The sequence below is a fragment of the Amblyraja radiata genome, chromosome 12, assembly GCF_010909765.2.
Source record: "Amblyraja radiata isolate CabotCenter1 chromosome 12, sAmbRad1.1.pri, whole genome shotgun sequence".
Taxonomy (NCBI): domain Eukaryota; kingdom Metazoa; phylum Chordata; class Chondrichthyes; order Rajiformes; family Rajidae; genus Amblyraja; species Amblyraja radiata.
This window is the reverse complement of record NC_045967.1, coordinates 52909761-52923098: the sequence shown is the minus strand read 5'-3', so window position 1 is coordinate 52923098 and position 13338 is coordinate 52909761. Positions and strand designations below refer to the sequence as shown.

Here is a 13338-nt window from a genome sequence, read left to right as displayed (position 1 = left end):
GACAAAAGATCATCGACCTGAAAGGTTAACCCAGTTTCCCTTTCACTGTGTGCCTGACTGACTGAATATTTCTAACGTTTTATATTTTCACTTCCTACAGGACAGAATACCAGGTTTACCTACTGCTTTGTCCAGCTTTAAAGAGATTTACAATCGACTGTTAATTAACAACAAATGTACAATTTAGTGGAGATCATAACCAGAGTGTTTACTAAATCTAAGTAGAACATACAACAGTTTTGGTCTCCATATCTGAGGAAGGACATTCTTGCTATTGAGGGAGTGCAGCGTAGGTTCACGAGGTTAATTCCTGGGATGGCGGGACTGTCATATGTTGAAAGAATGGAACGACTGGGCTTGTATACACTGGAATTTAGAAAGATGAGAGGGGATCTTATTGAAACATATAAGATTATTAAGGGATTGGACACGCTAGAGGCAGGAAACATGTTCCCGATGTTGGGGGAGTCCAGAACCAGGGGCCACAGTTTAAGAATAAGGGGTAGGCCATTTGGAATGGAGACGAGGAAAAGCTTTTTCGCCCAGAGAGTTGTGAAACGGTGGAATTCTCTGCCACCGAAGGCTGTGGAGGCCAATTCACTGGTAGTTTTCAAGAGAGTCGGATATAGCTCTTAGGGCTAACAGAATCAAGGGATATGGGGAAAAATCAGGAACGGGGTACTGATTTTGGATGATCAGCCATGATCATATTGAATGGCAGTGCTGGCTCGAAGGGTTGAATGACCTACTCCTGCACATATTTTCTATGTTTTCTATCGTATCTCGTCTACTTGAGTGTTAAATAAGCTCCGCTTCATCAATGACGAGTAATACAATACAAATATAAAACAACAAACTCTTCAAACTTTTTCTGGCAACACCATGAAAGGCTTGCAGTTCTTCAATGTAAACGGCCACAAGAGGGAGCTCCTACATCTAGTCACTACTTTCAGAGCTAAGCTGCCCTGGACAGGAGACAACCTTTCACTTCAAGAGAGTCAAGTCAAGTCATAGGTACCGAAATGGAACAATTAAATTCTTACTTGCGGCAGCACAACAGTTTGTAAACACAGTACTCAACAGGTAACACAATAACAAACAAAACTAAAACTAGACCAGTCTGAAGAAGGGTCTCGACCCGAAACGTCACCCATTCCTTCTCTCCAAAGATGCTGCCTGTCACACTGAGTTACTCCAGCATTTTGTGTCTATCTTCGATTTAAACCAGTGTCTGTAGTTCTTTCTTAAGCAAAACTAAAGTTCAATTAAAAAAAACCAACTAATATAGTGCAAAGGACAACAAAGCTCAAAGTCTCTAGTGTAACCAAGATAGTTTGTATCACAAATCAAAGGAGAATCCATCAGTACCAGGAAAGGCCGAGTGATGCCTGTTTATATGTTGGCTCTGTGGAACAGCCCTTGTTTTGGATCTTCTTTGGTATTACCTCCCCCAACTCTTTCTCCACTACATCCACAGCTGATATTGACTTTGGAGATACAGTGCAGAAACAGGCCCTTTGGTTCACCGAGACCGAGCCAACCAGCGATCACCCCATACACTAAGGCAACGTCTCCCGCCGGAATCGGCAACTCCGCAACGGCAACTTCTCCCGCCGGAATCACGGGGTTAAATTACTTGGAGCGGGGCCTAACATCGCCCCGGGCGGCTTAACGGCCACAGGACTTACCATCGCCCGCCGGGGGCTTTAACATCGGGAGCCCCAGTTCGCCTTGACGCTGCAGTTGGACTGCTGGACAAAGGGAAGAGATAAGACCTTTGCCTTCCATCACAGTGAGGAGGTGTTGGAGATTCACTGTGATGGATGTTACTGTAAACTGTGTTAAGTGTGGGTCTTGATTTTTAAAATATAATTTTAAGACTGTAGAAAATGCAATATCGTTCAAACCAAGCTGTTTGAATGACAATAAAAGGCATTCTATTCTATTCTAAGGACAATTTTACAATCTACAAACCCGTTATGCCTTTGAAGTGTGGGAGAAAACCGGAGCACCTGAAGAAAACCCACGTGATCACAGGGAGAACGTACAAACTCCGAACAGACAGCAACCATAGTCAGGATTGAACCCGGGACTCTGGCGCTGTGAGGCAGCAACTCTACCGCTGCGCCACCCTTAAATCTTCCTGTGCCCATCCAGAACTCATTAGTTTTATCCCTTTTAGTTTAAGTGCTAGTGTAACTCAGCGGATCAGGCAGTAACTCTGCAGAACATGGATAGGTGATGTTTCAGGTCGGGACTCTTCCCTTGTTTCTCCATAAATGTTATTGATTATTAGGGGTGATGTGGATAATAGTAAATTAACCAACAGAAAATATTGGACAAGAATCTACAAAATGGCTTTTTACATATCCATGTTCTGCAGCTTGAACTGCTGAGTTACCCCAGCTCTTTGTGTCCTTCGATATCTTCCTGCGTTCCTGTTTTACTGGGGATATTGAAACTGAACACATAATCCAGCCATTAATTGGTAGTTTTTACTCCGATCGATGTCCCCGAGTCAGGGTGGCACAGTAGCGAAGCGGTAGAGATGCTGCCTTATAACGCCAGAGACCCAGGTTCCATCCTGACTGCAGGTGCTTGTCTGTACGGTCGAGACCCTTCTTCAGAAGTTTAGTTGGTCTGAAGAAGGGTCTCGATCCGAAACGTCGCCTATTCCTTCTCTCCATAGATGCTGCCTCACCTGCTGAGTTCCTCCAGCATTTTGGTCCACCTGCCATTTTACCAATCATCACTTGAATATAATTGAGTGGAGAGATCATACCTGTTTACAGTACTTGGTTACTGCTACACCCAGAGGATGCTCACTGTTTGTTTCTGCTGTGCCAATGATGGCCAATAGCTTCATTTCGGATATGTGGCCACTCTCCACGTACATCTTCAAGTTCATGACCCTGGGAGTTCCATGAGTGATTGTTCCGGTTTTATCAAAAACCACCGTGTTAATCTGGAGAAATTAAAAACTCGATTATAATCCATTGAAACACCAATGCCAGCTCAAACCAATCCACTTAACCGAATGACACTTCAGAATGGACAATCCGAGAAACTAGTTTGAATTTTGCAAGCAAAGGAGCAAATAAGTGCTGGAAGAACTCAGCGGGTCAGGCAGCATCTATGGAGAACAGGGATAGGTGATGTTTCGTGGGGGAATTCTTCAATCTACAAGTCTAAAAAAAAACTAAGTTCAGATAGTAGATCACTATTAAAATATAAAAATAAGTTACTGTGGTGAGAAATTAGTTTGGTCAGGCAGATCATAATTTAGAATTATGATCAGAGAAATATATATGTGAAGAACATATTTTTTCAATTGCCTTATGTTTCACAACAATTGGAAAGGAATTTGAAAGAAGTGCTGAACATTACATTAATTTGAATTAATTCTTATTTTTTGCTGTAAAGAATATATAATACTTAATGCTATCATTTAAATGGTAAAAAGAATGGAAAAAGTTCAGAATTATGATCTGATTTGGGTGGAGCCAAGAAACAGCAATAAAGCCGAAACTAAATTGATGTGGGTGGATGTTAACTGTTGGCTACTTGTAATATTGGGGCATTATGCAAGTTATTCCCTTTATCATGTACCTGTACACTGTGGACGGCTCGATTGTAATCATGTATTGTCTTTCCGCTGACTGGTTAGCACGTAACAATAACTTTTCACTGTAGCTTGTTATACATGACAATAAACTAAACTCAAACTCAGGTACGAATTGGGAATTTAGAAGTGCGTGTATTAGGAGTAATGCAACATCGTGAGAGATTTTAATTTGCATACAGCCTCGGCAAGTCATTTTAGTAGTAAAATGAAGGTGGAAAAATCCATGGACTGTAACAAGATGGATTTCTAGATCAATATTTTCAACAACTAGCCAGGAAGAAGGTGGGACTAGTGTAGATGGGGTATCTGGTAAGCGTGGGCAAGTAAGGCCAAAGGGCCTGTTTCCACACCGTATGAATCCATGACTTTTACACCACTTATATAGAAACGTAGAAAATAGGTGCAGGAGTAGGCATCCAGTGAATTGGCCTCCACTGCCTTCTGTGGCCGAGAATTCCACTTCTAACAAAAAGATGGCATGCTTGCAAATAGCAGTGGGTAATGGATCCAACAGGAAAGCCACATAGTTCAACGGCAGTGACCAGTATCAGTTTCAGTTTAGTATATTGTCACGTGTACCGAGGTACAGTGAAAAGCTATGGTTGCGTGCTATCCAGCCAGAGGAAAGACAATACATGATTACAATCGAGCCACTTGCTGTGTACAGATACATGTTAAGGGAATAACGTTTAGTGCAAGGTAAAGCCAGTAAAGTCCGATCAGGGATAGTCCAAGGGTCACCAATGAGGTAGACTGTAGTTCAGGACTGCCGTCTGGTAGCGGGGTGTGTGCAGACAAGGACATCACAGCCTGTTGTTGCACTGACCTTGTGTGCCATCTCCAGTGGCTCCCCTCCCTTGATCAGGATCCCATTCTGTGCCCCGACTCCGGTCCCCACCATCACGGCCGTGGGAGTTGCCAGTCCCAACGCACAGGGGCAGGCGATGCACAGCACAGTGATGGAGGCTTGGAATGCAAAGCGAACGATCACTTCCGGTCGGGACAAGCTCTTGTTGTAACCCTGAGCATAACAGAGGCAGAAAAAATAAAAATAAAATATAAGCAGACCGCGTCACGGTGGAGCAGCGGTAGAGTTGCTGCCTTACTGCGAATGCAGCGCCGGAGACCCGGGTTCGGGTGCTGTCTGTACGGAGTTTGTACATGTTTGTAGGTTAATTGGCTTGGTAAATGTAGAAATTGTCTCTAGTGGGTGTAGGATGGTGTTAATGTGCGGAGATCGCTGGACGGCGAGGACCCGGTGGGCCGAAGGGCCTGTTTCCGTGCTGTACCTCTAAACTAAACTAAAAACGAAACTCAGCCAGTTTAGTATGCATAACCTAAATAAAAGTTGGACAGAAGAGCCTGTTTCTACGCTGTATGTCTCTATGGTTTTTATTCCACTTCTAACAAATTAGGAATGGGTGTGGCCCATTTAACTCAGAGAATCTGCATCGCCATTCAATGGGATAATGGCTAATGTCAAAACAAGGAACTTCAGATGCTGGTTCCCAAAGAAAAGAACAAAGTGCTGGAGTAACAAAGGTCAGGCAGCATCTTCCCCCACCCCCCACCAGAATCATTTTGAAGAAGGGTCAGGCAGCATCTGAGGAGTGGTAAATAATTAATGGTTCAAGCCCAGAGCTTGCAGCGCCGGTGACCCGGGTTCCATCCCGACTAGGGTGCTGTCTGTACGGAGTTTGTACGATCTCCCCGTGACCTGCGTGGGTTTTCTCTGAGATCTTTGGTTTCCTCCCACACTCCAAAGACGTACAGGTTTGTAGGTTATTTGGCTTGGTATAAATGTAAGATTGTCCCAAGCGGGTGTAGAGTTGTGTTAATGTGCGGGGATCGCTGGTCGGCGTGGACTCGGTGGGCCGAAGGGCCTGTTTCCGCGTTGTATCTCCAAACTAAACTGTTAATAAATTTCCACACTGCCTACTTTAACCCCAGTGTGCAACGTAAGCAGAACATTTCCAGTGATTTTAGGCATTTTATCCTGCCAATGGCGATACTCACAGGGAAGTATTTTTCCACAAGCTCGAAGTTGAGAAATCCAATGATGATCCAGGCAATCAAAGCAGTAACAGAAACACCAACGATGAATGGAACAAAGTATCCGCTCAACTTATCCGCAAACTGTTGAATGGGAGCCTGAAAAGTAAACGTGGCAAATTGTGGATTCTCATGTAACTTTACTGTGGAGAACTAGAGCACTAAACCTGTAGATACAATAAATGTTGTGGTTAGCAAAAGGTTGCTCAATCTTCAACAAGGGTTATGCAAGGTCAGCAAGTCACGTTATCAAGTTGTAACACAATGATAAACCACAGATTAGTCTTCATGTAACACAGGGTGCAGCGTTGCACCAGGAACAACTGGGCCTTTAAATAGACACCAAACCTGGTGACTCCATGTACTGAAGATGCACACAAAAAGCTGGAGTAACTCAGCGGGACAGGCAGCATCTCTGGAGAGAAGGAATGGGTGATGTTTTGGGTCGGGACCCTTCTTCAGGCTGAAAGTCAGGGGAAAGGAAAATGAGCGATATAGGCGATGGTGTGGAGAGATATAGAGTAAATGAATGAAAGATATGCAAAAAAAGTAACAATGATGATGGAGACGGGCCATTGTTAGCTGTTTGCTGGGTGAGAACAGAAAGCTGGAGTGAAACTAGTGCACTGAACTAGTCTCGTTCACTAAACTAATCGACAAAAACTAGTGTGTGCGGCACAGTGGCACAGCTGGTAGAGCTGCTACCGGACAGCGTCAGCGGGTTAACTCCTGACCTCGGGTGCACCTTCTCCCTGTGACCGCGTGGATTTCCTCTGGGTCCTCCGGTTTCCTCCCACATCCCAAAGACGTGCGGGTTTGTAAGTTAATCTGCCTCTGTAAATTGCCCCTGGTGCGTGGGGAGTGGATGCAAAAGTGGGATAACGAGCTAGTCTCAACAGGTGATCAATGGTCGGCGTAGACTCGGTGGGCCAAAGGGCCTGTTTCCATGCTGTAACTCCAAACTAAACATGGAACTAGTTTGAGTAGGTTGGCGTGGACTAGGTGAGCAGAAGGGCCTGGTTCCATGCTGCAACTCTGATGCTAAACATGGAACTAGTGTGAATGGGTAAGAGATGCTCAGCTTGGCTTCGATGGGCTTCCATGTTGTATCTCTAGACTAAGCTAAACTAGTTCAGTCTAGGTGGGTACAAACACAGGACACAATAAAATCCAAGGTGTGAGCCGTGAATGTGGTCCGTTGAAAATACTGTTCATATGTGACATTGATTGTACTTGTCCGCCTAAACACAGAGGAACGTTGGCAATGTGTGTGCAGGGATTACAGCTTGACTTGTCTATTACCCAGTGCTTTCTTTCCATGAATGGAATGAAGTCAGTCAGTCAGTCAGTCAATTTTATTTGTATAGCACATTTAAAAACAACTCGCGTTGACCAAAGTGCTGTACATCAGTGCAGGTACTAATGTGCTACATACAGTGGTACACAGACCTAACAATACATACATAAACTGTTTACAGCGCCCCTTCAGAGGGACTCATAAAAGGCTAGGGAGTAGAAATAGGTTTTAAGCCTCGATTTAAAGGAGTCGATGGAGGGGGCAGTTCTGATGAGGAGAGGGATGCTGTTCCACAGTCTAGGTGCTGCAATCGCAAAAGAGCAGTCACCCCTGAGCTTAAACCTAGACCGCAGGATAGTCAGTAGCCCCAAGTCAGCCGACCTGAGTACCTGGAGGTAGAATGGTGGGTTAGAAGATTTTTTATATAGGGGGGGGGGGGGGGGGGGGGCAAACCCGTTAAGGGCTTTGTATACGAATAAGAATCCTGGCAAGGTCCCAAAAGCCAACAATGCTATTTTTCTAGAATTAAGAGGGGAAATTAAATGTTTAAAATGGCAACACTGGCTATCTTAGAAACATAGAAAATAGGTGCAGGAGTAGGCCATTCGGCCCTTCGCGCCTGCACCGCCATTCAATATGATCATGGCTGATCATCCAACTCAGTATCCTGTACCTGCCTTCTCTCCATACCCCCTGATCCCTTTAGCCACAAGGGCCACATCTAACTCCCTCTTAAATATAGCCAATTAACTCGCCTCAACTACCTTCTGTGGCAGAGAGTTCCAGAGATTCACCACTCTCTGTGTGAAAAATATTTTCCTCATCTCGGTCCTAAAAGATTTCCCCCTTATCCTTAAACTGTGACCCCTTGTTCTGGACTTCCCCAACATCGGGAACAATCTTCCTGCATCTAGCCTGTCCAACCCCTTAAGAATTTTGTAAGTTTCTATAAGATCCCCCCTCAATCTTCTAAATTCTAGTGTGTACAAACCGAGTCTATCCAGTCTTTCTTCATATGAAAGTCCTGACATCCCAGGAATCAGTCTGGTGAACCTTCTCTGTATTCCCTCTATGGCAAGAATGTCCTTCCTCAGATTAGGAGACCAAAACTGTATGCAATATTCCAGGTTTGGTCTCACCAAGACCCTGTACAACTGCAGTAGAACCTCCCTGCTCCTATACTCATCTTGATCCATTATAGACCAACGGATGAATTATTTGAAGCAGGAAATCAAGAACTTTCCATGTTTCAATTGGGTTTACACCGTATTTTACTGGAACAAATATCCACAGGGGAATCTCCCTTTCCATTCCCATCCAAAATAGAAAACCGAGCTGGTCTGAACAGGGCTAGAATTCACCCAGGTTACAAAGACGAACCTAATCCCGGATTGAGGCACAAAATGCTGGAGAAGCTCAGTGGGTCAGGCAGCATCTCTGGAGAAAAGGAATGGGTGACGTTTCGGGTTGAGACCCTTCTTCAGACGGTGAGTCAAAGGGGAAAGGGAAACAAGAGATTTGAAAAGGTTCAGAATAAACCACAGCCGGCACCGACGAAACGCTTCAGAACAAATTTGAACCTTCACACACCTCTAGTTTCCCCTCTCCCATGACTCACAGTCTGAAGATGGGTCTCAACCCAAAACATCACCTATTCCTTTTCTCCGGAGATGCTGCCTGACCCGCTGAGTTACTCCAGCATTTTGTGTCTATCTGCATTGTAAACCAGCATCCGCAGTTCCTTCCTACACTCGAATCCCAGGGAGATCGTTTCAAGACATGGGCGTGGATGCTCGATGGATGTGCGTCTTACTCTAAAGGGTCTCCAGTGAGGCGCTCACCAGCAAAATGCATTGACAATGGTCATACCTTGGAGGTCTGTGCTTCTTCAACCAGCTTCACGATTTGGGAGAGGGTGGTTTCTGAGCCAACATGAGTAGCTTCAATCAGCAAAGACCCATGCTGATTGATAGAGCCTGCAATAACACTGCTGCCCAGCTTTTTAGTGACAGGCATCGCTTCACCTAAAACAATGCAAGGCAGAAGTGACACTGTAATGAAACATCAGTACTAAAAGCATTTTGTTAAATACAACAGATTTCTTTGAAAACTTTCCCATAACAGCGACTCGCTCGACATCTTTCCAGTGAAAGTTCGGCCCAGTGACACACCATCTACGAGGGGTGCCTCGGGTTACGGGGAGAAGGCAGGAGAATAGGGTTGAGACGGAAAGATAGATCAGGCACGATTGAATGGCGGAGTAGACTTGATGGGCCGAATGGCCTAATTCTGCTCCAAGAACTTATGAATACATTATACCTTTGGGTTAGGAAGTTGCAGATCAGTAACGCAGATAAACAGGTTTCATTTATCAGAATTCAACAAAAAGGCGAGCAAGGGGTAAACCACAAGGCGCTGGAACGACTCAGTGGGTCAGGCAGCATCTGTGGAGGGAATGTTCAGATGACATTTCGGGTCAGGACCCTTCTTCACACCAATGAGTGGGTCAGAGTGAAAGGTCCCGACCCAAAACAATGATTGATGAGGGTAGGGTGGTAGATGTTGTCTACACAGATTTTACATGGATACCAAATGTACAGGCTTGTAGGTTGGCAAGTAAAAATTGTAAATTATTCCTCGTGTTTAGGATGGTGCTAGTGCGAGGGTGATCGCTGGTTGACGTGGATTTGGTGGGCCGAAGGGCCTGTTTCCACGCTGTGTCCCTAAGATCTTCGTTTTTTTTTGGAATTTATTTTATTAGAAGCAATTGTACAGGGATAAGGCAATCGACATAACAGTTATACAATTATTGTACAGCTTCATTTTTAATGATAAAACCTAAAAAAAAGAGAAAAGAGAGAAAAAAGAAGAGAATGAAGAAAGAGAGTAAGAGGAAGCACGAAAAAGACCCCTAAGCCACCAAAGAAGTGCAAGAGAAAATAAAATAAATAAGAAAAGAGAAGATGGAGATATACCTTCCCCCCCCCCCCTCACCCATCCCTGGCATTGGGTTTAAATTTGTGTTTAACCATTCTGTTGTTGTAGAAATTCAGTAAAAGGGAACCATGTCATCTCTAAGATCTTCTAATGCATCTTCAACATTGCTCAGCCGCACTTTCCCACCCCACCCTGGAAGCTAATGTTGGGCAACACTCTCTCATTGCTCTGGCTGAAAACTTCAAGACAACTAGATTATTTTGGAAAACAAAATGCTCCTGGAATCACCAGCTCACAAACCTATGTGTGGCATTTTTAGAGAACCTATATTGAGTTTTTGATGAATCGTCCCCCCCCCCCCCCACTCGTCGAAGACTTGGAAACATCCATATTGTGCCGCATTCACAGACTCAAGAGTAGACGTTCTCCTTACCGGTGATCAGAGCTTCATCAGCCATCGAATGCCCCTCAATCACTTTGCCATCGACGGGGAATTTACCTCCAGGGACCACCTTGACAATGTCTCCACGCTGTACCAACTCCACATCAACATGCTCTTCACTGAGGACCCAGCAGGGAAAAAGAAAATAGTCATCACATGGGTCACAGGCAATTTTATGTGTGTTTTTGGATACTATTTTTTGGATAATATACACACCTTAAAATGGAATGGTTACTGTCTATCTTCACTATAGTTGCCTCAGTTGCCTGCAATGACATCAGCTTTGCAAGTGCTTCTGACGTCTTGCTCTGCAATAAGAAAAATGGCGTGGCATTTAAAAATCTAACAATTAAAAATTTACAAATTCATAAGATCTGAAGTCATAGCTGTCCAGCCCGCCAGATCTACTCCGCCCTTCAATCGTGGATGATCTATCTCTCCCTCTCAGCCCCATTCTCCTGCCTTCTCCCCATAACCCCTGCCACTCTTACTAATCAACAATCTGTCCATTTCCGCCCAAATGACTTGATCCCCAGAGCTGTCTGTGGCAATTCATTCCACAGATTCAAAGGTTCAAAGGTTTCTTTATTAGTCACCTACACCAATTGGTGTAGTGAAATGCTTGTTGCCAATGCAGCACATAAAAAAGAATACAAACATGACAATAATAGATAAATGTAAACATAAAAAACATCCCCCCACAATGGTTTCCATTATGAGGGAAGGCACAAAGTCCAGTCCCATCCCCATGTCCACCCATAGTCGGGCCTATTGAGGCCTCCGCAGTCGCCGCTACGGAGGCCCGATGTTCCAGGCCGTTCTCGCCGGGTGATGGTGCTCCGGCGTCGGGAGAATCCTCTCAGCGGCTTGGGACACCTGGAACGGCCGCCTCCTTACTCGAGACCGCGGCTTCCGAAGCCGACAGGCCGCGCTGGATGGAGCTCCACCACTGGCGATCTCGGCGAGAGATCCCAGGCTCCCGATGTTAAAATCAGTGCTGCCACCGCCCGCAGTTGGCCGCTCCTCCCTCTGACCAAAGAAATTCACCACCCTCTGACCAAAGAAATTCCTCCTCGTCTTCTTTCTAAAGGTGCGTCCTTTTATGCTGAGGCTATGCCCTCTGGTCCTAGACATTAGTGGAAACATCCTCCTGGCATCCATTCTGTCTTTCAAATTGGGAATGTTGCAATGAATTTGTGCATAAAATCCTGAGGGGAATTGGGGGGGGGGGGGTAAATCGATGGGGTCTTTTGCCCGTTGTAAGAGAATCAAGAACCAGAGGAACTTGGCTCACGGTGAGGGGGTAAAGATGTAATAGAATCTGAGAGGCAACTTTTTCCCCCCCACACAGGTGGGTATATGGAACAAGCAACCAGAGGAGGTAGTTGAGCCAGGCAATACAACAGCATTTAAAAGACATTTGGTCAGGTACATGGATGAGAAAGGTTTAGAGGGATGTGGGCCAACTGTTCAAATATAATGTTGTTTAAAAATGCAAAGTAGCATGATTATGCAAATTGTTCACAATGACAATGAAAACAATGTTTTGAGCCAGCTGAAGTCTGCATTTAATATTATGGATATATTGAGACATATGGAATTTATCAAAAGAGAAACAAGCTTTTGCTCTCAGGGTGGTCTGTTCTTGGAGGGCAATGAAAGTATTCAGCACATATCATTTGGAAAAACACCCAGAATGTCATCAGGTTACTCCAAATAACCTGCAGGAACTTCAGGAGCAGTCGGCCGAAACATGCTCCTTCTTCAGCATCCTACTCTTGGAGAGGAAATAGTTTACAAAAAAGGACACAAAGTGGTGGAGTAACTCAGCAAGTCAGGCAGTTTCTCCGAGTTTGAGTGTAGTTAATTGTCACGTGTACTGAGATGCAGTGAAAAGCTTTTGTTGCGTGCTATCCAGTCAGTGGAAAGACAATACATGATTACAATCGAGCTGTCCACCGTGTACAGTGTACACTCTGGAGAACATGTATAGGTGACGTTTCGGGCTGGGAGACTTCTTCAGACTGTTTTTTATTCAAGGCAAGACAAGACTCAGACTGTTTTTTACTCAAGGCTCAGCCCCCTGCTGTACTCACTCTATACTCATGACTGCGTAGCCGGACATAGTGCGAACTCCATCATCAAGTTTGTCGACGACACCACTGTCGTGGGATGTATCACTGATGGGGCCGAGTCAGAGTATAGAAGCAAGATCGACCGATTGACCAAATGGTACCAGCATAATAACCTGGCTCTCAACACCAGCAAAACCAAGGAACTGATTGTGGACTTCGGAAGAGGAGGATGGGGACCCACAGTCCCGTTTATATCAACGGGTCGATGGTGGAAAGGGTCAAGAATTTCAAATTCCTTGGCGTTCATATTTCCGAAGATCTCTTCTGGTCCCAGAACACTGATGCAATCATAAAGAAAGGACATCAGCGCCTCTACTTCCTGAGAAGATTACGGAGAGTCGGTTTGTCAAGGAGGACTCTCTCTAACTTCTACAGGTGCACAGTAGAGAGCATGCTGACCGGTTGCATCATGGCTTGGTTCGGCAACCTGAGCGTCCAGGAGCGGAAAAGGCTGCAAAAAGTCATAAACACTGCCCAGTCCATCATCGGCTCTGACCTCCCTACCATCGAGGGGATCTATCGCAGTCGCTGCCTCAAAAAGGCTGCCAACATCATCAAGGACCCACAGCATCCTGGCCACACACTCATCTCTCTGCTGCCATCGGGTAGAAGGTACAAGAGCCTGAAATCTGCAACATCCAGGTTCAGGAACAGCTTCTTCCCCACAGCCATCAGACTATTAAACACAACTTCAAACAAACTATGAACTATAACAAACTATTGCATTTCATCCGTTTACTGATGTGTGTATATATGTATTTTTGGTATATGGACACACTGATCTGTTCTGTATTTATGACTACAATATCCTGTTGTGCTGCACAAAGCAAGAATTTCATTGTCCTATCTG

General features: G+C 44.9%; 1 protein-coding gene across 3 annotated transcripts in view; it reads right to left on the bottom strand.

Moving 5' to 3' along the window:
• Positions 1–13338, bottom strand: part of atp7a (ATPase copper transporting alpha) — a 73255-nt gene that overhangs the window by 15008 nt on the left and 44909 nt on the right. For all 3 annotated transcript variants that reach the window (XM_033030788.1, XM_033030790.1, XM_033030789.1), the window contains exons 11-16: positions 10570–10661; positions 10345–10472; positions 8844–8998; positions 5642–5776; positions 4452–4646; positions 2783–2965 (exon numbers count right to left, since the gene is read on the bottom strand). In XM_033030788.1, coding sequence (XP_032886679.1) covers positions 2783–2965; positions 4452–4646; positions 5642–5776; positions 8844–8998; positions 10345–10472; positions 10570–10661 — 888 coding nt within the window. The remainder of the gene's footprint in view (positions 1–2782; positions 2966–4451; positions 4647–5641; positions 5777–8843; positions 8999–10344; positions 10473–10569; positions 10662–13338) is intronic.